General features: G+C 50.9%; 3 protein-coding genes across 7 annotated transcripts; 1 reads left to right on the top strand and 2 right to left on the bottom strand.

Moving 5' to 3' along the window:
* Positions 1 to 379: 379 nt before the first annotated feature.
* On the bottom strand, positions 380 to 9,796 carry LOC102287400 (T-cell-interacting, activating receptor on myeloid cells protein 1). Of its 3 annotated transcripts, none has more exons than XM_070387233.1 (6): positions 9,671 to 9,796; positions 5,097 to 5,132; positions 4,679 to 4,969; positions 4,093 to 4,389; positions 2,069 to 2,206; positions 380 to 1,761 (listed from the first exon to the last, which is right to left on the bottom strand). In XM_070387233.1, exons 1-6 carry the CDS (start codon positions 9,705 to 9,707, stop codon positions 1,757 to 1,759), a joined length of 804 nt encoding a protein of 267 aa, XP_070243334.1. In that variant the 5' UTR covers positions 9,708 to 9,796; the 3' UTR covers positions 380 to 1,756. The 3 variants fall into 3 exon arrangements, 2 of the variants coding, with proteins under 2 accessions (XP_070243334.1, XP_070243335.1); XR_011467600.1 differs by lacking the exon at positions 380 to 1,761 and adding an exon at positions 2,840 to 3,036 and having other exon boundaries at positions 2,068 to 2,206; XM_070387234.1 differs by lacking the exon at positions 2,069 to 2,206.
* A 1,097-nt stretch (positions 9,797 to 10,893) lies between these two features.
* OSCAR (osteoclast associated Ig-like receptor) lies at positions 10,894 to 20,844 on the bottom strand. 2 transcript variants are annotated; one of them, XR_011467599.1, is made up of 6 exons: positions 20,712 to 20,844; positions 19,891 to 19,923; positions 16,957 to 17,319; positions 15,450 to 15,731; positions 14,229 to 14,557; positions 10,894 to 13,351 (listed from the first exon to the last, which is right to left on the bottom strand). XR_011467599.1 is itself a non-coding variant. In XM_070387229.1 (5 exons), the coding sequence occupies exons 1-5, from the start codon at positions 20,746 to 20,748 to the stop codon at positions 14,421 to 14,423; spliced, it is 852 nt and encodes a 283-aa protein (XP_070243330.1). In that variant the 5' UTR covers positions 20,749 to 20,844; the 3' UTR covers positions 10,894 to 14,420. The 2 variants fall into 2 exon arrangements, 1 of the variants encoding a protein (XP_070243330.1); XM_070387229.1 differs by having other exon boundaries at positions 10,894 to 14,557.
* Positions 20,845 to 21,552: 708 nt separating this feature from the next.
* On the top strand, positions 21,553 to 25,349 carry NDUFA3 (NADH:ubiquinone oxidoreductase subunit A3). 2 transcript variants are annotated; one of them, XM_070387232.1, is made up of 4 exons: positions 21,553 to 21,934; positions 22,154 to 22,228; positions 24,221 to 24,298; positions 25,197 to 25,349. In XM_070387232.1, exons 1-4 carry the CDS (start codon positions 21,568 to 21,570, stop codon positions 25,286 to 25,288), a joined length of 612 nt encoding a protein of 203 aa, XP_070243333.1. In that variant the 5' UTR covers positions 21,553 to 21,567; the 3' UTR covers positions 25,289 to 25,349. The 2 variants fall into 2 exon arrangements, with proteins under 2 accessions (XP_070243333.1, XP_070243332.1); XM_070387231.1 differs by having other exon boundaries at positions 25,177 to 25,349.
* The last annotated feature ends 5 nt before the right edge of the window (positions 25,350 to 25,354 follow it).

The raw sequence follows: 25,354 nt of genomic DNA, 5'->3' as shown, positions 1-25,354 counted from the left end.
GATAAATAAGTCATGGGGATGGGATGTCCAACATAGTGCTATTGTTGACTACACTGTTGCATTTTCAGAAAATGCTGAGGGATTGAAACTTCAAGTTCCCATCACAAGAAAGAATCTGTACAATGTGTGTGGGGGGGTACACAGATAGTAAGGAGGATTGCAGGGACCATTTTGCAACACATTCAAGTACCTGTTCGTTATGTCATAAAACACATTCGTTGTGTCGTAAAACTAAAACTAATGTAATATTACATGAGTTATAACTCGATTTAAACACTTGGCACTGAGTAGTCACAGAATAATTTCTGTTATTATTCCATCAGTCTACTAAATATTTATCACCTTAATCATATTTGCTAACTTAAGAGGAGAATGGAGGCCAGGAGGGAGGAGCAACCCCACGCCCGAGGCCAGGGGCGGTGGCTGGGAGGACCAACCCCACGTCCAAGGAGCTGTGGCTGCATGGGTGCAGGAGGGCCTAGAGGAGCTATCCCACGTTGAAGGTCAGGAAGGGCGGCAGGGAGGAGGTACCCCTCGTCAAAGGTAAGGAGCAATGGCTGCGCTTTGCTGGAGCAGCTGTGAAGAGATACCCCACGCCCAAGGTAAGAGAAACCCAAGTAAGACGGTAGGTGTTGCAAGAGGGCATCAGAGGGCAAACAAACTGAAACCATACTCACAGAAAACTAGTCAATCTAATCACACTAGGACCACAGCCTTGTCTAACTCAACGAAACTAAGCCATGCCCATGGGGCAACCCAAGATGGGGTGGGTCATGGTGGAGAGATCTGACAGAATGTGGTCCACTGGAGAAGGGAATGGCAAACCACTTCAGTATTCTTGCCTTGAGAACCCCATGAACAGAATGAAAAGGCAAAATGATAGGATACTGAGGACAGGGAGGCCTGGTGTGCTGCAATTCATGGGGTCGCAAAGAGTCGGACACGACTGAGCGACTGATCTGATCTGATAAGAGGAGAATCTAGCAGTTCTAGGATCCCTAAGGAGCAGCAAGACAGGAGAAATGGTGGGAAAACAGGAAACCTAGACATCAGAAGTCTGCATCAACCACAGACGAAACTCTACAAGAACCGTGAGATAAAAAGAACAAGCGGAATTCAGTATGTAAACAATGACGAAGGTGACCACCAGCAAAAGGATGGTGTGGGCGGCTCTGGTCTCCGGGGGGCATCTGTGGTGTCCAGTGGAGGTGTAAATATACTGCACCCTCTGCTGGTGTCTGAGCAGGAGAAGCATCATGGAGCCACTGGACCAGACCATGAGGGTAAGAAACACGGCATCAGAGACAGACCACAGGTACAGATAGATAGATGGAATGATGGATGGATGTATGGATAGATGACAGAACAGGATGGATAGATAGATGATAAAGAGATGGAAGATGGATGGAATGATGGATGGATATATGGATGGATGATAGAATAGGATGGATGGACGATAGATAAATAAATAGAGTCATGGAGGCTGTGCCCTTGAGATGTGTGTGTTTAACTCTGTGAATAATAGCTCTCACTTAAAAGAAATTCTTTAGAAGAAGGAAACACACATTTATTGGCAAGCTGAGGAAAGAGCCTCCCACTTGCCTAGTCCCCTGAGGGGCCTCTCCCTCATCATCCGCTCCTTGCTGGAAGTTCTCTCTTCCTTCTCCTGCTGGGAAGGCCTTTATTTAGGGCTCTGCTGACCAGTTCAGCATAAGTCATTCCACAGGCTTCTCCAGCTCTGGGGACCTGGGATCCTTCATCCTAAAGGTAAGCAAGGATTGTAGGAATATTTAGCTGTAGAAAGTTAGCCACCATCAGAACTTCCCTGGGGGTTCAGTGGCTAAGACCCCCACACTCCCAATGCAGGGGGCCTGGGTTCGATCCCTGGTCAGGCAACTAGAGCCCCCCTGGCCGCAACTAAAGATTCCCGAGGGTCACAACTGAGACCCAGTGCAGACACATAAGTAAAATTTTTAAAGAACAAGTTCTATGGCAGACTATGGAGTCTAGCCCCTGTATCACGATAGTGGCCCGTGAAAAGAGGTGTTCAGGACTGTTTTGCTTTTACCTGACTCCCCGCGGACGTGCCTCTGCCTACACCAGGCTTCGAGCAGGAAAGCCCCCGCAATAACCATAATTACGGTGGCTAGAGCGAGTCTGATGTGGTTCCCCGTGGTGTAATCCGAGGTTATGGAAGGCAGGGAAGCTAAAAGAGAGAAGTGGATCAGCATGGACCATGCAGGGGTGTCCTCTACCCAGAGTGACTCTCATACAGCCGCCGGTTTTCCTGGCCGGTGGTCAGCTGCACCAACACTGAAGTTTTAATCATGGAAAAAATAAACACTGCAGTGCTTCTGCCTGCCTCCTCTGTTCTTTATATTCCCTCTGCCTTGTCATTTGTCTTTCACTTATTTGTCATTTTTGTTCATATTTATTTGGCTGTATTACATCTTATTTGCTGGGTGTAGGCTCCAGGGAACCAAGTCCAGCCCCCGGCATTGGGACTGCAGAGTCTTAGCCACCGGCCCACCAGTGAAGTCTCCATTTATTTGTTCTTTATCACATTTCCACTTTCCCACATTTCCTTTTTTCCCTTCTACCTCCATAAATCAGGAATCAAGAGATAAGAAAATGGCATCCCACTCGAGTATTTGTGCCTGGAGAATCCCATGGGCAGAGGAGCCTGGCAGGCTACAGTCCATGGGGTCACAAAGAGTCAGACACTACTGAAGTGATTTCACACACACAGCCTTAGGAGCAACTCTAAAAACTGAAGTTGCTCCACAAAGCACTGAAATAATTCATCAGCTCCATCTGCTTCCCCCTCCATCGCACAGACCTTCATGCCGGCAGTGAGTCTAGAAAACTGAGCTTAGTAGCCCAGCATCTGGACCTTGGAGGATCTCCGCTTCAGCCAAGAAGGGCTCCAGCCTGGCATTGGTCTTGGTTCCTAAAGAGAAGCCTGTGTTCGTGTCTTCCCCCTACACATCCCAGTCAGTGCCAAGCTCTTCTCTAAACCATCACCAGCAGTGTTCCCTGCAGGCAAAAGCCACCAGGAGAAATAAGTAATGACACCACCTCGCTCAGTAAGCCCTCTCCCCATCTTGGGGTTGAGCACACAGACCCTGATTTCTAATCATAAACATTCACATGGGGGGCTTCCCTGGTGGTCCAGTGGCTAAGACTCTGCCCTCCCAAGGCCAGGGGCCTGAGTTTGATCCCTGATCACGGAACTAGACCCCACATGCTGCAACTAAAGATCCTGTGTGCTGCAACTAAGTGAAGCCAAATAAATAAATAAAAATAAATTTTAAAAAAGAGAGAAAGAGAGAAGTTGACAAAGTTGAGAAAAGGAAAGTCTGTAGCATTCAGTGGAACAAAATTCTGCCAGGAAGCAAAATCATCTCAGCCAAATTCAAACAGTAAGTGACCTGAGATATGGAAAGACATTGCATCCGTTTCTCTACATTGAGAAATCACCACATTCTGAGAACAACAACAACAAAAACTGCTCTTGAGAATAAAATCAAGATTACCAGGATAAACCAAACTTTAAGAGATGCGAGAGTGGTAGAAGGCATTCTGAGGATGGTGGGTTTGATCACTTTGAAGAAAAGCAGGAGAAATTGACCAATAATGTACAACAACAACAAAACAGGAGTAGAAAGTAGGAAAGAAAAGACATTAAAAAGAGGAGATAGGGTGGACTTTCCTGGTAGTCCAGGGGTTTAAAACCCGCCTTGCAATGCAGGGGACGGCAGGTTCGATCCCCGGTCCGGGAGGATCCCACATTCAGTGGAGCCACTCAGCCCATGCACCACAATTACGGCACTGGAGCCCCCAGAGCCTGTGCCTCACAAGGAGAGAAGCCACTGCAGTGAGAAGGCTGCACACTGCGGCAAAGCCCAGCCCGTGCAACTAGAGAAAGCCCGGGGGCAGCAACTGAAGACCCAGTGCGGCCAAAAGTAAATAAATGAATCAACTTAAAAAAAAGAAGTGCAAGTGGAGTAGAAACGAGAGCCAAAGGGTAAGTCACTCACTCACTTCAACTGGAAAAAAAAAAAAAAGCCCTCAAATCCCGCAGAACCTTACCCGCCACCCGGATCTCAAGGCGAGGACTGGCCTGTGAAGCCCGGAAAGGGGCCCTGGCCTGGTAGTACACGCAGCTGTAGTTCCCGCTGTCGCCGGCGCTCAAGTTCCGCAGGGAGAAGTCGGTCTCCCGCCCGGCCGGCGCCCGGACCTGCACCGGCGCTGCGCTTCCTGCCTTGAGCAGGGCGAACATGACCGGCCCCAGCTCCGCGGCCGGCCTCTGGCACTGCAGGGTCACCTCTTGTCCTTCGGTCACTGGCCCCCTTCGGTGTGCTTGGAGGGAAGGTTGACGGAGATACCCTGTGAGAGAAGAGAGACTCTGAGGTCACAGAGAGGGGAGCCTTGGGTGCCCCACTTGCCCTGTTCTCCTGGCAGGGGCTTCTTGTGGGACGTGTGAATGACCTCTTGCTCTTTCTGCCTGACTCCAACAAGGTTTTTCCCTCCTAGGAGCCCTGGATCAAACCAAGGCATCACCTCTGTCCCTGTCTCTCTCCATCTCCCCTCCCAACAGCCCTGGAGGGGAAACCCCCTCTCCGCCTCTTCCTCCCCTGGCCCCGGGGCGGTCTGTCCTCCCCAGGTGCCCCCTCACCCGTCACCAGCAGTAGCAGGGCGTCGCTGGGCCGTGCGCTCACGTGGGGGTTCCCCCTCCTGTGGTATTCACAGGTGTACTCGCCCGCGTGGCTGGACTTTACATCGGGGAGATGGAATTCAGCCTGGCCCTCTGTGGAGTCGGGCGACTGGACCATCTCCCAGACGCGTGCCCCCTTCCTGAGAGCAAAGCTTACATCCCTGGTGGGAGTCCCGCATCGCAGGGTCACAGAGCTCCCGTCGGGGACCACCGAGCTGGGCCAGGCCCTGAGGGAGGGCTTGGGAAGCACCTCTGGAAGGAAGCGGGTCTCAGGTCTGGGGGCACCCCACCCACCTGCTCTCAGGAAGCCCATGGAGGGGAGGGGAAAATGGGGGCCCCTGGGAGGGAGGATCCTGAGGGCCCATGGAGAACCACTCACCAGCTCTTCCTCGGTCTGCTTGGCCTACACACAGCCCTGCAGGGAATGAGACAGAGACACCAGCCTGGAGCCCGCGTGGTCACCTCCTGGTCCCCAGGGGCCATCCTGGGGCTCCCGCCTGCGGGAGCGCGCCAGTCCCTACGCTGGACCCTGGGCCCTGCTCTGCTCCCAGCTCCTCCACGCCGACCCTCAGGGCTTCTCCAGGGCTGCGCTCACGTCCCAAGACCCCAGGACCTTTCTCGGCTCTGCAGAATGCCCCCGAGCCTCTTACCCTCTCGTTCTACCTGAGCCACGCTTAGTTTGACATGTCTTTCTTTCTCTGTCTCTCTCTCTTTTTGGCTGTGCTGCCCGTGGGCTCCTAGTTCCCACAGACATAGTAAGCAAACTGATGGTTACCAAAGGTGAAAGAGAAGGGAGGGATAAATTATGAGCTGGGGATGAACAGGGTCACATCACTGTACATAAAATAAGCAACAAGGACCTACTGAATAGCACAAGGAACTATTTTCAATATCTTGTAATAACCAGTAAGGGAAAAGAATCTGAAAAGTGTGTATGTATACACACACATACTACCACTAATGCCTGGATGTGGTAGATATAGGTTTACCTGAGTGCTAACATCTCTTTTGGAGAAGGAAAGGGCAACCCACTCCAGTGTTCTTTCCTGGAGAATCCCAGGGACGCCGAAGCCTGGTGGGCTGCCATCTATGGGGTCGCACAGAGTTGGACACGACTGAAGTGACTTAGGAGCAGCAGCAGCAATATCGCTTTAAAACTGATATCAAGCCTGTTTTCTAACATTATTAAAAAAGAGGGATAGATCTAACTCAACAGATGATGGTTAGGTCTGTGTGGCTAAGAGAGTTCCTCTTTTTTACCCCTGTGTGGACTAAATAGTTCTGTGTCTTGCGATGAAAGAGGGAAGTTACCAAGCCTTTGAGCTAAAATTGCATGAGTCAGTCAAAAATATTGCATTTCATGTTTTGAAAAAAGCAGAAAAGTAAATACCCAAAAGGTGAGAAGACCCAAATGTCCATCAAAAGATCAATGGATTGCAAAAATGAGGTGCATACACACAATGGAATACTATTCAGCCATGAAAATGAATGAGGTTCTGATACACGCTACCACATGGACGGACCTGGAAAACGTTAGGCTAAGTGAAACTCGCCAGACACACGAAAAAACAAATACGGTTATGACTCCACTTAAATACCTAAAATGGGCAAATTCATGGAGACAGAAAGTACAGTAGAAGTCACCAGGGGCTGAGGAGAAAGAGGAAACAGGTTATTGGTTAACAAGTACAGAGTTTATGTCGGAGATGATGAAAAAGTGTGGGCTGATGCTTTTCACAACATTGTGAATGCCCAGAATACCTCTGAAATGCATACTTGCAAATGGTTGAAAGGAGAAGGTTTTAAAAGCTCAAAGGCTAAAAGATCTCCGGACGCAGTTGTTAATGGAATCAATGTCCAAGCAGGTCAGAGGGGACTGAATGATAAAAGGAATAATAAACATTGAATTCTTTCTCAGTCTAGTGGTTAAGAGTCCAAACTTCCACTGTAGGGAGCACCAGTTCGGTCCCTGGTCAGGGAACTGAGATGTCACCTGCTGCTCTGTGTGGCCAGAAAAAGAAAAGGAGTAAAAAGCATAAAATAGTAGTACTTGGATTTCCCTGGCGATCCAGTGGTTAAGAATCCTCCTGCCAGCACTGTTTACAATAGCCAGGACATGGAAGCAACCTAGATGTCCATCAGCAGATGAATGGATAAGAAAGCTGTGGTACATATACACAATGGAGTATTACTCAGCCATTAAAAAGAATACATTTGAATCAGTTCTAATGAGGTGGATGAAACTGGAGCCTATTATACAGGCCGAAGTAAGTCAGAAAGAAAAACACCAGTACGGTATATTAACACATATATATGGAATTTAGAAATATGGTAATGATGACCCTATATGTGAGACAGCAAAAGAGACACAGATGTAAAGAACAGACCTTTGGACTCTGTGGGAGAAGGCGAGGGTGGGATGATTTGAGAGAATAGCATTGAAACATGTATATTACCATGTGTGAAATAGATCACCAGTCCAAGTTCGATGCATAAGAAGGGGTGCTCAGGGCTGGTGCACTGGGACAACCCTGAGGGATGGGGGTTCAGGATGGGGGACACATGTACACCCATGGCTGATTCATGTCAATGTGTGGCAAAAACCACTACAATATTGTAAAGTAATTAGCTTCCAGTTAAAAAAAAAAGAATCCTCCTGCTAGTGCAGGGGACATGGGTTAGATCCCTGGTCTGGGAAGATCCCACATGCTGTGGGGCAGCTAAGCCCGTGTGCCATGACTACTGAGCCAGCCCTCCGCAACAAGAGAAGCTACTCACTCGCTACAACTAGAGAAAGCCTACACGCAGCAAAGCAGACCCAACACAGACAAAAATTTAAAAATTAATTAGTTAAGAAATTAGCACTTACTGAGCACACACTATGTGTGTTCTGCCACGCATGTGCTATGCTGTGTTTGTGGCTCAGTCGTGTCCAACTCTTTGTGACCTCATGGCCTGTAGCCCGCCCAAGAATGTCATGCATACTTGACCCTAATTGTGAAGGTAAGCCTGAAAGATGAGGAAGCTTTCAGATATTGGAGTGGTTTTCCCAAAGTTCCCCCAGATGGTGTGTGCAGGAGCTGCGTCTCCAGCCAACATGCTGCAGCCCTGCATTTCCTTCTGAAAACACAGCTAAGACATGTCTCTAAAACAGCCTCTGACGTGAGGAACACGAGGAGCAGTTTGGCCATCACAAATATATGATGATAGGAGAAGTGAAGGAAGTTCAAGTGTTAGTCGCTCAGCCATGTCCGACTCTCTGCGGCCCCGTGGACCGTAGCCCACCAGGCTCCTCTGTCCATGGGATTCTCCAGGCGAGAATACTGGAGTGGGTTGGCATGATAGCCGAAAGCCAAGTGCAAAGGCCCCCACGGAGGCGAGTTCTCCTCTCCAGATTTGCTGTGAATACCAAGCCTTGTTGGTTTCTGGAAATACTCGTCATGTGTCACCTCCTAGCTGCATAGCTGGAGGGCGGGGGACATTCTGAACCACGTATCTTTTCCCTCCTCGGGCATTTTCCAACCCGCAAGTCCCATCAGGCACGCCCAGGGTGCTTCCATACCAAAGACCACGTGGATATGTTCCTCTTAACTGAACATCGTGCCTGAGTGGAATCGTTTGGGGAGCTAGACCCTTCTGGGTTGAATTTGGCTTCCTCACATACCACCTGTGCAATCTGAAGCAAGCCCCTTGGTTCTGCAAACTCACATCTGAGTCCTAAGCTGTCGATGCGGACCTGATCTTCTCTTGCAGGGTTTTGCTTGGCTTGGCTGGTTGGTTGTTTGTCTGGGGAAGGATCAAAGAGGTGCCTCCCAAATGTGGAATATAGTCCACTGGTGTCACATGTGATGATTTTAGGTGGAAGGAAGGATGGTTAAAGCATTGCATGACAAGAGATAGTTAGGGAGTTTGGGATGGACGTGCACACACTGCTGTATTTAACTGGATAACCAGCAAGGACGTACTATAGACACAGGGAACTCTGCTCAGTGGTGTGCGGCAGCCTGGATGGGAGGGGAGTCTGGGGGAGATCGGGTACCTGTATATGTAGGGCTGAGTCCCTTCACCGTTCACCTGAAACTATCACAGCGTTGTTCATTGGCTGTACGTGCTCACTCGCTCAATCGTGTCTGACTCTTTGTGACCCCATGGACTGTATGTAGCCCACCAAGCTCCTCCATCCATGGTCTTAACCCAGCAAGAATACTGGAGTGGGTTGCCATTTCCTTCTCCAGGGGATCTTCCCAACCCAGGGATCAAATATGTATCTCCTGAGGTTCCTGCATTGGCAGGCAGATTCTTTATCACTGAGCCATCTGGGAAGCCTTGCTAATTGGCTATACCCCAAATCAAAATGAAAAGATTGTTTAAAAAAAAAAAATTCCTGCATGACAGCGTGCCATGAGCACTCTCATATTGCCTTTGATGATATCAACAAGACGTCTATTTGAAACTAGCCTCCAATGTATCTTGATCATGGCTGATTGCCCTTCTAATAAAGAAATCATGTATTTCAGGCTCAGAAACTTGACATGGAACACTACACAGCATCTTCTCACGTTTATTATCTTGCTGCATTTTTTTTATAGTTACCTTCTATGTGACACTGGACTTTTATTAATGGTATTGATATAGAGCCTCTAACATATATTTTTATGTTAGCAAAACAGTGTGAGTCAATCTTAAGAAAACACAAAGCCAGAATAAAAGAAAAACACAAAGCCTATAAAGTTCAGGTATTCAGCAAACATCCCAAACAAAGCTGGGACAAGAGCAATCCCAGTTTGTTAAGCACTGGTTTAGAGGGAACGTGTATATTGCACTCCGATTTCTGACACATGATATGCATTCAGTAACTAAAGTTGATGTCATTTCTCTCTCCAAGCCCAATGTAAACTTCTCACCAGTTACCTTATTTTCTGTGTTCTCCATGTATGGCCCTGTGGGACTTACTGAAGCAGAGAAGGAGAAGTAGTTTGGAGAGCATCATAGCATGTCAGCTTGGCCACGGATCCTTCTGTTTTGCAGCCACAGAAAGGGGAAAAGCTGGAATGACCAGTGCCTCACCACCCCTCGTACTCCAGAGTGAGGGCAAGAACAGTTTTCTTGGGCAGTGCAGTTCCCTCTTCCCACACTTTCCGGAAACGTGTTGCGGATGCCAATTGCAACATGTTTCTTGCACAAGAACTTGGCTCACAGGAAATCATCACCTGTCTCAGGCAGATTTCAGGCTTCAAATAGGTAGCCCTCCAGATGTCTTAGGCATGAGCCTGAAGGATTCCTGAAGGGGTGAAGGCACTTCACCACTGAGTATATTGGAAATTCCGGGCAAGCATCAGTTGGTTGGTAGACATGCCCACAGGTTAAGAACTAAGGGCTGTTGTCAGATTATTTCACAAACTGTGACAATGAGAATTCAGTTGACAAAGCAAACTCCTGGAACCTCACTGGCGGTTCAGTGGTTAGGACTCATTCTCACTGCTGGCGTCCCCAACAGGCTGTTTTGGTTAGCCTAAAGTTTAAATTAAATCATGTATAGGCCAGAACGACTTCCGCATACCCCAGTATGTGAACATTTCTTCCATCCATTCCCCCTTTTAATTGTGACTCCTTTGATAGGAATCATTGATAATCCATGTATTTTCCCAGCACTGCCGGAGTGGCTCTTTTTTCTGCCTGCTCTGGGCCCAGCCATCTCCTTCGACACTTGGCCTCCTTTTTGTTTATATATCGCCTAGTTGTCCACGTTGGGGGAAATTTCATAAGATAGCATGAACAAGCTCAGAGGTATGCTAACAGAGAAATGTTTTAGAGGCCGTTCATTTTATCATCTCTACCCAGTTGTCACACAGACACTGTATGTGTGCTTTAAGCGGTAAACTTAGAGCCAGCAGTCTTACAGATCACGAATAGTTATACTCTGCCTCAGCTTTATTGGGCAGTGTTTCCATCCTGAACACTGGGGTCAAGTATGATTAGAAACAAAACAATTACTTTCCATCAGCAGTCTCTGTTATCAAAATCAGATCAATATTCTAGGAGAACTCTGCTTTCTTAACAGAGACAAAAAAAAAAAAAAAAAAAGTTCAGCCTTGCATCAGCCTAGTGTTAATAACATTCATAAACAATTAAATTCAGTCTAATCTTAATCCTGACAACATACAAAATTCTTTCCTCAAAGTTCCTTTTTCATAAGTCTTTTATCATTTTCTGGATCCAAACAACTTTGTTCTTTATTTTCTCATCCAGAAACAAACAATTGTAGGACAAAATAATTATCGTCTTTTTCCAAAAATGCCTCTGTTCTTTATCCTTTCTCTTCGCCAGCAACACATGTTCTACTTGTTTTACACATAGAAATGTTTCCCTTATCATTTTTACATGTCACAATTTTTAACCCTTGGAACCTTAACAAAACCAAGTGATTGAACTGATACACCAGCATTTTCTGATTGCAGACCTAAGGATATATTTCATACATCTAGAAGTATACATTTTTCACAGCATAATTTTTCTTTAATGGTACATCATGTGTGTTTAATAAGCCCAAACCTCTTTAGTTTCCCTCTTGGTCTTATGAGAAGACAAAAGTAGGTAAATTTAGATTTGTTTGATTTGTAAGCACTTATGTTTTTTAAGGCCAATTAAATAGAGCCTCTTTACAAATTAACCTCAGCAATATTATCTAATGGCAAAAACACATATTGAGACATACAAACGTCCAGACAGAGATCTCTTTGCTTCATCTTTTTACATTTATTAAATTAGGCATTGCAATTAAACTTATCACTTTATGGATAATAGAATAGTCAAATTTACATTCTCAGTTTTAAAAGGCTTCTATCTTTTCTTTTTCCTTGGCTCGAAGTTTTATATTTAACCCAAGGCTGAAGATCCAGGCAAAGTGGACTGTGTTTGTATTTCAAGGACATGATAAGCATTAACTTCAGATTTTCTCCTAGGCATATTTTTGTTTTCCCAGGGTCTGATAAAAGAGTTTTATCAAACTAGACTTCTATAACTACATATGCAAAAAGAACTGGGTTTTTGGAATTTCAAGAGTTTCATCTTAACCAATCTTCTCTGGAGTCTGAAGAATATTGCTGCCACACATTGTCCCAAAAAATCATATTTTTGGTCATGATTTCACAGCTAAAATTTTTCTTAATGAATTGAACCTGAATTTCCCATTTTACATAAGGCAACAAGAGTACCAACCACACAAACGGAATACACACTCACACACCAAATGACAGATCAGTCATAAACTCTCTCCGAGGGTGACCCGTAGAGTCCCAAACACACATGTCCCCAAAATGGTCCTCAATGGTAGATGTCAGAATCAACTGGCAAAACGCCCAAATGACACTCAGTGCTCACAAGCAGCCCCCAACAGCAGACAGGTGTCAGAACCAACTGGCGAGAATGCCCAGAATCGTGGCAGCTCATGTCCGGGGTAGAGTCTGGCCATCATGTAGTTAACTTCTCCACCTGGAGTTTCAGGATCTTCAAGACAGCTCACAGAATATGGCTCAGGATAATATCTACAGCCCTTGAGAAGGAACTAAGTGTCCTCGACTGTGCTTAATGCTGCTAAGTCGCTTCAGTCGTGTCTGACTCTTAGCGACCCCATGGACTGCAGGCTGCTCTGTCCGTGGGATTTTCCAGGCAAGAACACTGGAGTGGGGTACCATTGCCTTCTCCGATGCTTTATGCGGCTGCTGCTGCTAAGTCACTTCAGTTGTGTCCGACTCTGTGCGACCCCATAGATGGAAGCCCACCAGGCTCCCCCATTCCTGGGATTCTCCAGGCAAGAACACTGGAGTGGGTTGCCATTTCCTTCTCCAATGCATGAAAATGAAGAGTGAAAGTGAAGTCCTTTAGTCGTGTCCGACTCTTAGCGACCCCATGGACTGCAGCCCACCAGGCTCCTCCGTCCATGGGATTTTCCAGGCAAGAGTACTGGAGTGGGTTGCCATTGCCTTCTCCGGATGCTTTATGACCACATTATTATTTGGTCTCCTTTTGACTGCTTTCCTTTGTTTTCACGTGTTCTCATTTCTCTGATTAAACTTACCCTTTGACTAACTTTTCCACAGGCAGAAAGCAGGCAGAGGACGTGGGGGCAGGGCAATGACCATACAGTCTTATTTCAATCCTTCACATGTTGGGGACAAGTTATCACTTTAATCTGGCAGTCCCCAACGTTTTTGGCACCCAGGACCAATTTCGTGGAAGGTCATTTTTCCACAGACCAAGGGGGGAAGATGGTTTCAGGATGATTCAAGTGCATTGTGTTTACTGTGCACTTTATTTCTATTAATATCACATCAGCCCCACTTCAGATCACCAGGCATTAGATCCCACAGGGTAGGGACCCCTGTGCACTTTATTTCTATTAATATCACATCAGCTCCATCACAGATCACCAGGCATTGGATCCCACAGGGTAGGGACCCCTGCTTTAATTCCCTCTAGAATTGACACAGGAGATGTTTTTAGTTTCTGCTTTCACAGATGTAACCTCAGAAGGATCTGTAGGTTGTTCAAAGCTATCAGCCCAGTGAGTGGTGGGGCTGTGGCTGTCCAAAATAAAAAACAAACAACAAAAAAAAGGAAGTCATCCTCTTCTCCCTAAAGTAGGAAGAGAGAAAGGAGAAGTTGGAAATTTTAATAAAAACAGAAGAGGATGTGTTCCCCCAAGATTAGGTATAAATCAAGAACATATAAGTGAGTGGTTAAGACTTGCTTAGGAACAGAAAATGTGTGTATAACCACGAGAAAGGCATCAGATTGCCAGATAAAATGAGAATTAAATTAATAAACTTGGGAGAAACGATAGGAGTAGCCAGGGCTTCCGGAAGGTAGAGTTTAGGGTCCAGGTCAAAGGTCTACTGTGCCACTGGCTGTTGCCTGAGCAACCAACCCTGCCTCTTACTGATAAGGAGGGTTCTGGAAAATAGCTGTGAGCCCAGGAATCTGTAATCGGAGAAGAAATTCTGCAGGGTCTGAACTTGGTCTTCCTCTGGGGAGGATCTGAGCAGGACTTTGGAAGATGTTTGCTTGGCCCCCAAGAGTGATGTCATGAGAATGATGGTGACTCATTTAAAAGGTGAGCTGGAGGGACTTCCCTGGTGGGCCAGTGGCTAAGACTCCATACTCCCAACGCAGGGGGCTCAGGTTCGATCCCTGGTCAGGGAACTAGATCCCACATGCCACAACCAAGACCCATAGCAGGCAAATAAAAAAATATATATATTAATAAAAAAATAAAAGGTGAGTTGGAGCATGACCAAGGGGAAAACAACACTCACAACTAGAATTTCGTTTGGTTCTGTGAATTTGAGAGAAGCAGCTCTTATACAGGAGCTGACATTTATTGAGCATTGTCCAAAGTAATCCTAATGAAGTATTTCCAATGCTTCCGTTTTACCGCCAGGGCAGCGGTAAAACTTTCCTAACATCCCACAAGGAGTGAGTAGCGGCACTGGGATTCGATCTCAGGTCTTACTGGTTAGGAAGGCTTAACCACCGATAGTGCTTTCTACTGATCTGGGAGGTCCTGGAGAGATGACCCAGAAGGAAGATCCCGGGCGCGGTGCAAGGGCATTATTACTCGGGAAGCTGGGCTGCGGGGCTGCCGGCAGGGCCGGTCCAACCATGGGACCCCAGCGTCTTCTCCTTCCTCTCTGCTCTCCCGGGCTCAGGCCCAGACGTTGCCAGAGGGGCGATTCTGGCTGTGCCAGTCGAAAACGACCAGTGCGCCCAGCGAGATGAGAACCAGGCCGCCCAGCCCCAGGCGGAGGACGTTGCCCTGGGTGTAGTCCGAGGCGCCCGAGCCTGCGGGGCCAGCAAAGGAGAGAGGCGGTCAGCGTCCCCGTCAGACCTGCATCTCCGCCCGTCCTCTGGGTGTTTAAGCTCCAGAGCGGAGCTGAGAACGCAACTTCCAGTCTCAACATTGCAGGGGCTGCATGGCGGCAGGGCTTCGACCCCCGGGTCTGAGGGGGGAAGGGCCGGGGGCCTGGACCCCCGGGTCTGAGGGCGGAGGGGCGGGGGCCTGGACCCCCGGGTCTGAGGCGGGAGGGGCGGGGGCCTGGACCCCGGGTCTGAGGGGCGGGGCGGGGCCTGGACCCCGGGTCTGAGAGGGAGGGCGGGGGCCTGGACCCCCGGGTCTGAGGCGGGGGGGGCGGGGCCTGGACCCCGGGTCTGAGGGCGGAGGGCGGGGGCCTGGACCCCCGGGTCTGAGGCGGGAGGGGCGGGGGCCTGGACCCCGGGTCTGAGGGCGGAGGGCGGGGGCCTGGACCCCGGGTCTTTGGGGGAAGGCGGGGCCTGGACCCCAGGTCTGAGAGGCGGAGGGCGGGGCCTGGACCCCGGGTCTTTGGCGGGAAGGCGGGGCCTGGACCCCGGGTCTGAGGCGGGAGGGGCGGGGCCTGGACCCCCCGGGCGGAAGGCGGGGCCTGGACCCCGGGTCTGAGGGGGAGGGCGGGGCCTGCACCCCCGGGTCTGAGGCGGGAGGGCGGGGCCTGGACCCCCAGGTCTGAGGCGGGAGGGCGGGGCCTGGACCCCCGGGTCTGAGAGGGCGGGGGCCTGGACCCCGGGTCTGAGGGCGGAGGGGCGGGGGCCTGCACTCCCGGGTCTGGGGGAGCAGGTGTGCGGGCGGGACCCCCGGGTCTGGGGGAGCAGGTGTGCGGTCGGGACCCTCGGGTCTGGGGGCGGGGGGCCGGCCGCTCACCGTCCGCGCGGACCACCAGCGGCTCGCTGCGCGCCGACAGCACGTAGGGGGCGGAGGGCGTGTGGTAGTAGCAGGTGTAGGTGCCGGGCGCGCGCGCGCCGAGCAGCGGGAAGTCGGCCCAGGGCTGCTCCGAATCCCGGTACTGCAGCGGGGCCGCCTCGCCCTCGCGGTACAGCGCGAAGCTCATGCCCCGCAGGCGGCCGGCGCAGCGCAGACTCACGTTGGCCCCGGACACTACCACCGGCGCGGGCAGCGCCACCAGCGAAGGGCGCGGCAGCTCGTCTGCGGGACGAGGAGGTGGGAGGGTCGGGGTCCGCCTTCTCCCTCCCTCATCGCCCCCCCTCCTCTCCCCTCCCCTCCCCACACCCCCGCCTCATTCTCTCCTCTCCCCTCCCCCCTCCTCTCCTCTCTTCTCCCCTCCCCCCACCCCAGCCACATTCTCTCTCCGCTCCTCTCCCTTCCCTCTCCCCTTCCTCTCTCCCCTCCCCCCTTCCTCTCTCCCCTCCCTCACCCCTATCCCCCGCCTCATTCTCTCTCCTCCCCTCTCCCCCCCCATTCTCTCCCTCTCCTTTCCCCACACGCCCGCCTCCCCTCCCCCCCCCCCTCCCCCTCCTCCCCCCCCACCCCAGCCTCTCTCTCTCTCTCTCCTCTCTCCCCCCCCCCTCTCCTCCCCTCCCCCCTCCCCTCCCTTCCTCTCTCCCTCCCTCACCCCCATCCCCCGCCTCATTCTCTCCCTCCCCTCTCCCCTTCCCACGTGCTCTCCCTTCCTTCCTCTCCCCACCCACTCCTTCCTCTTTCCACTCTTCCCTTACCCTCTCCCCTCCCCCCCGCCCGCTCTCCCTGCCCATCTCTGCAGGCCTCTCACCTTCTCCCTCAGCTCCTCCGTGTCCGTGTCCCTATCTCTCCCAGCCCCTGTGTGTCTGCCTCCCTCTCCCTCCCACTTTCTCCCACTGTCCCTGTGCTCACTAAAATGCTCTGTTTTTAACCCCCCGGTCTGCATGTTTCACTCCCCCGTGGGGCTCAGAGGCTGTGTCTTTCTCCCAGGGTTTCTCCGATTCTTAGGGGATCTTAGTTCCCCAACCAGGGATTGAACCTGCACCCTCGGCAGTCAGTGCTTGGAAACCTAACCACTGGACCACGGGAGAGTCCCGTTAGTGACATTTTTGGATAAATCTGGATGATTCTTTGGGGGTGGGTGTTGAGGGGGATTGTACTGTCCTGCACACAGGGTGTGTTATAACGTCTCTGGCCTCTAACCCATGTGATGCCAGTAGCACACCCTTCCCCGGTCAGGACAAGCAGAAATGTCTCAGATATTGCCAGACTGGGGGGGGGGGAGTGGAAAGGCGGCATAATCATCCCGACTGAGAATTCTCTCTGTCTCTCCATGTAACTCTTTTTGTATGTGTCATTGTGCAAGCTCCTCTCCATACATACACGGATTGCCTCCTTGCCCCTCCATCCCACCTGTGTCCCTTCTCCACACCCCGCTCCCCCAGGACCTCACCTGTCACCAGCAGTTCCAGGGCATCACTGGGGTGGGACCAGACATCTGGGTCCCAGCCTCGCCTCCAGTAGCAGCAGTGGTAACTGCCCCCCTGGGCTGGGGTCACCTCCTCCAGGAAGAACTCCGCCAGTTCCGCAGATACATCCCGGTGAATCATAGTAGTGAGCTCTGCAGACCTGAAGACTGCAAACCTCCAGGCGGGCTGGGGTGCCTGGCACCTCAGGGTGACATTGACCCCAGGGGTCACAACTGCAGCGGGCTGAGCGCTCAGCCAGGGCCTGGGGTTGGAGGCTGGGGAGACTGAGTAAGCGTGGCTGCCTGGGTCCTCGGACTTCTTGGGAGCCCAGGGAGATGAGCGGGCAGCTGGAGTAGGAGGAGAAGCTCCTTGAGAATCACTGCCCCTTTCTCAGCCTCAGATCCCTGCTCCTAAAGCAGGGGAGACACAGGACCCCAACCAAGGCTTTCAAAACCGGCTGCACATCAGAGGAGCGAGGCATCAACTCCTGTTTTAAACGTCACTTCAAGGGATTGGATCCCGGAAATCTGCAAACTCAAATTGTCCTCCAGAATACTTGTAATGTGTTCGACATATTTCAACAGTTGCCCAAACTTGCCATCTATCTGGGGGAAAAAATTGTTGGATCCCTACCTCACACACCATTCCCCCAAGCAAATTCCAGATTAATGTAAAGAAAGTACATGAGTTTTTTAAAAAGCTATAAAAGTATCAGAAGAAAATATAGGAAAATGTATTTATCTTTGGGGTTGAGAAGGCTGTCTGAAAATGTAAAATGAAAAATTCAGAAGGGAAAATTGTTCATTAATTTGGCCGTTTTAACCTTTTAAAGCTGTATATGAGAAAAGACATGTAAATGAAGCTAGAAGACAAGCGCACCGTCAGAAATGGCTTATTCATAAATCACATAGATTAAGAGTGTAGAAGGACTTTACACTCTGGTGTAATGTGGTCCAGTGGTTAAGACTTTGCCTTCCAACACATGGGGTGTGGGTTCCATCACTGGTGGAGGAGTTAAATCCCACATGGCTTGTGGCCAAAAAAAAACCCACCATAAAGCAGAAGCAATATTGTAACAAATTCAATAAAGACTTTAAAAAAATGGTCCACATTAAAAAAAAAAAGTGTGAAAAGAAATCTTAGAGCCAATTCAACTGAAATCTGGGCAAAACATACGAACAGGCAATTCATGGAGGAGGAAGTCCAATTGACCAAAACACATCTAGGGGTTGCGATGTGAGAGTCACTCCACGATAACACTAATTTTTTAAAAGTTAAAACAATAGTAAGACATTTTTGCCTCTCAGGTTGTCAAAAATTTAAATACCGGTTAACATTGTGTTTGGGAGAATATATAGTACAACAGGTGCTTAGCTGCACTCAACCACACCTTTTGAGACAGCAGTTTGTCAGTTTCTATTAAGATACACAAAGGATATGACCAGCCCCTCAATAAGTCCACCCTAGACAAATGCACTTACATGAACATGAAAACTTCACACTGCAATGCACACTGCAGCGATGAATGTGATAGTAAACGCTGGAAGCAACCTAAATATACACCAGGAGAACACCTAAATATACACCAGGAGAACCAACTAAACTAGAACCCCCCCTGCAATACTGAATGTTAGATAGCAATTTTTAAAAAGAGAGAGAAAAAAAGTAGAACCATCTATAATGACATGGACAGCAATTACAAAGTGAAAAATATAAGGTGTAGAACACCTTACAAGAAATACCAGTTTTGCTTTGGGGGGAAAAAAAAAGAAGAAGTACAAAAATACATGTGTGTGTTTGAATGCATGGAAATTTTTTTATAAGGGTTCAGAGATTATATAAGGAAGATGAGGAAAGGGAAGACAGCCATCGCTATAGATCCTTTAATAGTACTTAATAGGGGTTTGGGGCTCGCTGTGCGGCATGTGGAGCCTTACCCCACCAGGGAAGGAACCCGTCCGTGCTCCCTGTAGTGGAAGCATGGAGTCTCAGTCACTGGACCACCAGGGAAGTCTGATGATAATTCATTTTTAAAATCATGAATATATGTTAGCTTTAGCATTTAAAACTTAAAAAATTGATAACCAAGGTATTAATGGTTTTCCAGGCGACTCTTATTTGGAGTGTAGCTGGGGGAAAATTGAGAGGAAGAAAAGATCTCCCTCATCAGAAACCTTGGAAAGAAACCAAGTCATCTGAGGGTGGAGAACTACACTTTCCAAATGGGGAAATAATGGGTTTTGCCAGAGATCTTATTTCCCGAGCCCTGCACTTCACCAAGCTCTGAGCCAAGAGTTCTATGCATGTGATTTTGTTAAATTCTCACAACAGCCCATTTTACAGAGTAGAAAATTGAGTCTTAGCATGCAGTGGTTTGTTCAAGGTCATAAATGAATAGGGTGGTGAAACCGGGGTTCCCGTTTGGGTCTCATTCACTCCAATGGGCATGACCTTCCCTACTTCTCTACACTGGTCACTAAGGTGAATACGGGGACTTCCCTGGTGGCACAATGGGTAGGAATCTGCCTGCCAGTGCAGGGGACATCGGTGTGACCCCTGGTTTGGAAAGATCTCACGTGGGATGAGGCAACCAAGCCTGTGTGCTGCCACAACTAAGCCCACGCACCTAGAGCCTGCACACCTAGAGCCTGCGCTCGGCAACGAGAGAAGCCACGGCAGTGAGACGCCTGTGGCCACAACTAGAGAAAACACACGCGCAGCAACCACGATCCAGCGCGGCAGAAGGTAAACAAAAACAAAGTGAGGGAGGGAGGGAGGAGGGAAAGAAAGAAGAGAGGAGAGGGAAGTAAGGAAATCTGGGCTGACGGTGGGCACCAAAATAAAGGCTGAGTAGTTGGAAACGGGATGTCAGAAACATGTGGGGGAATGGGGGGGTGGGGCGGGGGATTGTTACTCACCAGCTGGAGTGCTGTCTGCGTGACACACCAGCCCTATAGAGGGTTGGAGGAGGGGGCTTGGTCTTGTCAGAGCCTTCAGCTGCTACCAGCCCCACCTCACTGCGCGCCCAGGAATCTAAGTCCCCGGGCTCTCTTTCCTCTGAGAAACAGGAATCTTGCCCCAAATTTCTCTTCTCTCATCAGCCATAAATTCAGACTTCCAATCCCCACTTATTTCAGAGACCAAAACTCTGGGCAGGCAATTCCCTGGCCATCCAGTGGTTACAGCTAAGCTCTCTCCTTGCCAATGGCTGGGGTTCGATCCCCGGTTTGGGGAACTAAACTCCCACAAGCCATGCCACACAGCCAGAAAAATAAAACAAAGCCTAGACCCTAATCCCTCTTTCCTCTACACCCAAGAATTCAGGTGCTTGGACTCCCCTTTTTTTCAGGAGACAATAATCTGAGTGCACAGTTCTCCTCTCTGGGGTGTGGGGGTCTGCACCCCCAGCTTCCTCCTTTCCCAGGGACCCAGGTGTCTCAGCTCCCATCTTTCTGTTACATCAAGGTTTAGGACTGAACAGTCCCCATTCCCAGGAATTCAGGTCCCTGGCCTTCTCTTGCTTCAAGATCTAGAGCATCCTGCTCCCCAACTTCCTCCTCTCCCAGGAACCCAGGAACCTGAGACCCCTGTGTCCTCTTACCTTAGGATTCAGGGGTCGGAGCCCCAGTCCTGTTATTCTAACCTAGAATCCCCCTGAACCCTCAGCTAGTGCTGCACCTGCCCTCAGGGAGACCCCAGCCCAGCCAGGGACCCAGGGGGAAGGGGGTGGGTGTCTCACAGAGAGTCAGCAGCTGCAGGCTCAGCACCTCCGCCATAACGGGCAGTTCTCGGTTGGAGCGAGAAGAGCAGCCCGGGCTCACCGTGCCCGGTCCCCTACCGGGAAATGAGGCAACTTCAGAAAATCAGAGCCGTGCTCAGGGAAGGGAGGAGGAGCAGGGTGGGGCCCCTGGGTAATTGTGTCATAGCCTTACGGTGCTGTGGGAGAAGTCGGGAGAGTGGGAGGTCATCACTGATCACTGTTGTGTTCATTAGGCTAAAAAAAAAAAAAAAAGCTAGCACCTATTATGTATCAGACCCTGTGCTGCACGGTTGGGGGAGCGGGGACAGAGGAGAGTCAGACCCCATTATTGTGCTCCAGTAGTTCCCAGCCTGCTATCAGGAAAGCCACATCCCGACCAGGTTAGTTAAAACAAAACAAAACGATGTGCGCTAGAATGAGGGGCTTCCGTGGTGGCTCAGACGGCAAAGAATCTGCCTGAGATGCAGGAGACCTGGGTTCCATCCTTGGGTCGGGAAGATCCCCTGGAGAAGGGAATGGCAACCTGCTCCAGTACTCTTGCCTGGAGAATTCCATGGACAGAGGAGCCTGGGGGCTACAACAGTCCATGGGGTCGCAAAGAGTTGAATATGACTGAGCCACTAACAGTTTCACTACTTTTTCACAGGATGGAGATCACACGGGGCACTGTGAGAGTCCACAGAAGGTCCCTAACCCTTCAGGAATGAGAGGGCTTGCAGGACGAACTGATTTTGAGCTAAGACCTCAACTGATAGATTGATCATTTGTCCTCTCGCAGACTCCGTTTGCCCATCTATAAAATGGACTCTCAGAAGTAAACTATAGATGAGGACTGATGCACTCCGCTTTAGCTGGGCTGCAGCAGGACTGGAAGTTACTCCTCCGGAACGACGTTCTGAGAAAAGCGAACCTTGGCAGGTGCGCCGAAGACAGGCTTGCGTTTAAACCCACAGCGCCGCCTCCTTTTCTACAGCCTTCAGCACCGACCGCTGTTCTGCAATACTGCGCACGCGCTGACTCAGCCGGTGGAGGCTTGCGGGTCGGGACTACAACTCCCAGAGTGCTCCGCGCCGCCACCGCCTCGGATAGCCGTTCGGCGCCACTGCGCAAGCGCGGACTCAGGCTGCGGGGCCCGTGCCCAGGGACCACAACTCCCAGAGTGCCCCGCGCCCTCGCCGCCGCCGAGACCAAGATGGCTGAGAGTAAGTTCGGGTTCTGCCGGCGCGTGAAGCTGGTTCTAGGAGCCCCGGGTGGTGCAGGGGTTAGGGCAACGCGGAGCCCCTATGGAGCCAGTGGGGTCCGGGCCGGAGAGGGGTGCGGAGGTTACGACGGGGCTCCTCCGGGGCGGTGTTGACGGAAGAGGAATAGAGGTCACCGGGGACATCAAGTGCGAGGGTGACCCTCCTCACCCATCCTTACAGGAGTCGCAGCCTTCCTCAAGAATGTCTGGGCCAAGGAACCGGTGCTAGTGGCATCCTTCGCCATTGCGGGCCTCGGTGCGTGAGTGTCCCTGGTGCGAACGTGCATGACCCCCAACTGGCGTCCCAGCTTTACCTTCCATCCTGTAGAGGTCTCATCGCTCCCCGCCCATCATTCCATCCAGTACCCCGAGCCGCGACCCTCGCCCTCCACATCCCGTGTCCCTCACACTCCGTCATTCCATCCTGTATCCCCAGCCCCGACCCTCGCCCTCAACATCCCGTGTCCGCCCATCATTCCATCCTGTACCCCGAGCCGCGACCCTCGCCCTCCACATCCCGTGTCCCTCACACCCCGTCATTCCATCCTGTACCCCGAGCCGCGACCCTCGCCCTCCACATCCCGTGTCCCTCACACCCCATCATTCCATCCTGTACCCCGAGCCCCGACCCTCGCCCTCAACATCCCGTGTCCGCCCATCATTCCATCCTGTACCCCGAGCACCGACCCTCGCCCTCAACATTTCGTGTACCCGCTAGTGTGCCAATACCCCAACCCCTAATATTCTGACCCCTCCACCACCCCATCGCTCCGCACCCCATCCGCACCCACCCAAGAATTCTGTAATCCCTTGAAAGAAGTTGTCAATCCTAGGTACCCATTATAAATACCTAACCCCTTAAAAAAAAATAATAAGTGTGGAGAAGGAAATGGCAGCCCACTCCAGTACCCTTGCCTGGAAAATCCCATGGACAGAGGAGCCTGGTAGGCTACAGTCCATGGGTTCGCGAGGTCACTTTCACTTTCACTTTCCTCACCTCCTACTCTTCTCTGTCTAAAAGAAACTGGCATTCAGACCCAGATAAGATGATACGCTGGGGCACTAGCCTGCCATCTTCTAGGACGCCTAGTTTTGCAAATAAAATTGTATTCCTTGCTTCAAAAAAAAAAAAAAAATAATAATCGCCTCACCCCCCCACCAGACTCTGAATTGAGTTGGCGGTGGGTGGAGGTGGAGCTCGGGAATCTGGTATCTCCTGAAAATTCTCTGGTGACTCTAACGTGTCTCCCGGATGGAGAACCTCAGCCCTGGAGCTGGACTGCTCAGACTTTCAGGGGTGGGAGTGGGGCTCTCGTTAAAACACAGGCTCTGATTCAGTAGGTCTGGGAGGGGCTAGGGCAGTTGCACTAAGAAGTTCCCAGGCCTTGTCAGTAGCGCTGGTGGGCAGGCCCCACACTGGGGGAGGTTTGGGACCACAGTTGTCGGGCCTGGCAGCCACGGCCCACATCAGCCCTAGAGCTCTTGCAACGGGGCTGGTATGAATTGAGATGGGCCGTGTAACGCTCGTGTAAAGTACGTGCTGGATTTCAAAGACTTCCTATAACAAAAAGTATATACCCATTTTTTTTTTCACGTTGATATATTGAAGTAATATTTTGCATATACCTGGTTCATTTTTTAAATTTGTGCCTTTTAATTTTACTGTGGCTATTCAGTTCAGTTGCTCAGTCGTGTCTTTTTGCGACCCCATGGACTGCGGCATGCCAGGCCTCCCTGCCCATGTAAATTGCATCGCTGGTTCTTACATTCCTGTCTGACAGTGCTGGCCTGGAACACTCCTTTATATGCCCTGCCCTACCTCCCTGTGACTCCCAGCTCCCACCCCAGAGGGACTGTGGTTTCTCAATGATTGTTCTTTGAACCTCCCCCTCTTCCTTAGTTTGTAACAGTTCATGATGCCTCTGGAAGATTCCCAAGACACCCCCTGACCCATACCTCCCAATATGCTCCATGACTCATGCGCTCCTTCCATGACCACCCCCTTCTTCCCTCCCATGGCCTCCAGGTCCCACGTGTCTGTGAGTACTTGGCTTTCACCCAACCTCTGAAAACTGTTATACACCCTTCCGCTGACGTATGGGGCTCCCAGGGTGCCAAGCGGCCTCCTGGAGGTGAACCCCTGCTCCCCTCCCCTCCACGGACCTGACCCCCATTTGGCCAAAGCTCAGCTTCTGTCTGCGGGGGTCTCCTCCTTCCCCCAGGCCTCATGCCTGTTATCTCTCCACAGCTGTAATCCTGCCCACACTCAGCCCCTACACCAAGTACTCGCTCATGATCAACCGGGCCACACCCTACAACTACCCAGGTGAGTGAGGCCTGGCTGTGCGGGGCGGGTGGGGGGGGGGGGCAGTAATGGGCAGGCGCGTCCTCCACAGGGCTCCAAGATTCTGCAGTGCACGCTGGACTCTGTCCTTTCGTCCTCAGTAGATGGAATCCACGTGCCATCGAGTTCACTTCTTTTTTAAAATGTATCTGGCTGCTCCGGGTTTTAGTTGCGGTACCCGAGATGGTCAGCTTCACTGCAGCAACGTGGGATCTAGTTCCCTGACAGGGTCGCACCTGGCCCCCTGCCTTGGGAGCACCGCGTCTTAGCCCCTGGGCCACCGGGGAGCTCCCTCCTGTCTGGTTTTGCACTTTGTGAGTTGCTGTGGTGCTTTCAGATTTATGTCCTTGTCTGGGTTCCCAGCCTCTGTTGCTTTCCCAACTGCTGACTTTCTGGGTGTCCGCCTCTCCAGGCCTGTCCTGCTTCCTCATGTCTGTTGGGTCTTTCTCTGGGGCTCCTTTCTGTGTCCATCATTCTGGTTTTTCACGTCTCTAGGTCTCTATCTCCCTGCTTCCCTACATCTCTTACTCTCTGACCCTTGGTGGTGGTACTTGAGTCGTTAAGTCTTGTCTGACTCTTGTGACTCCACGGACCATAGCCTGCCAGGCCCCTCTGTCCATGGGATTTCCCAGGCAAGAATGTTGGAGTGGGCTGCCATTTTCTCCTCCAGGGCATCTCCCTGACCCAGGGATCAAACCCCGTCTCCTGCACTGCAGACAGATTCTTTGCCCCTGAGCCCCCAGGGAAGCCCTCTCTGACCCTTACTTTCTCATCTCTCTCCTGGGGTCCTATCTCCCTGTCTGAATGTAAGCTGACAGGCCAACCCTTCTCTGGGGGCCCTGGTGATCTGCTGGTCTCAGCGGCCCCCTCCTGTCCACAGTGCCCCTCCGAGACGACGGGAACATGCCCGACGTGCCCAGCCACCCCCAGGACCCCCAGGGCCCAAGCCTGGAGTGGCTGAAGAGACTGTGAACGCCTCTGTTGACAGGGAGCAGCCCCCGCCCCAATGGCCCCAATAAATGCGTGAAAACCACCCCG

Source organism: Bos mutus, chromosome 18 (genome assembly GCF_027580195.1).
Source record: "Bos mutus isolate GX-2022 chromosome 18, NWIPB_WYAK_1.1, whole genome shotgun sequence".
Taxonomy (NCBI): domain Eukaryota; kingdom Metazoa; phylum Chordata; class Mammalia; order Artiodactyla; family Bovidae; genus Bos; species Bos mutus.
The sequence above is the reverse complement of the archived record's forward strand: the minus strand, read 5'-3'. Positions and strand labels throughout refer to the sequence as shown.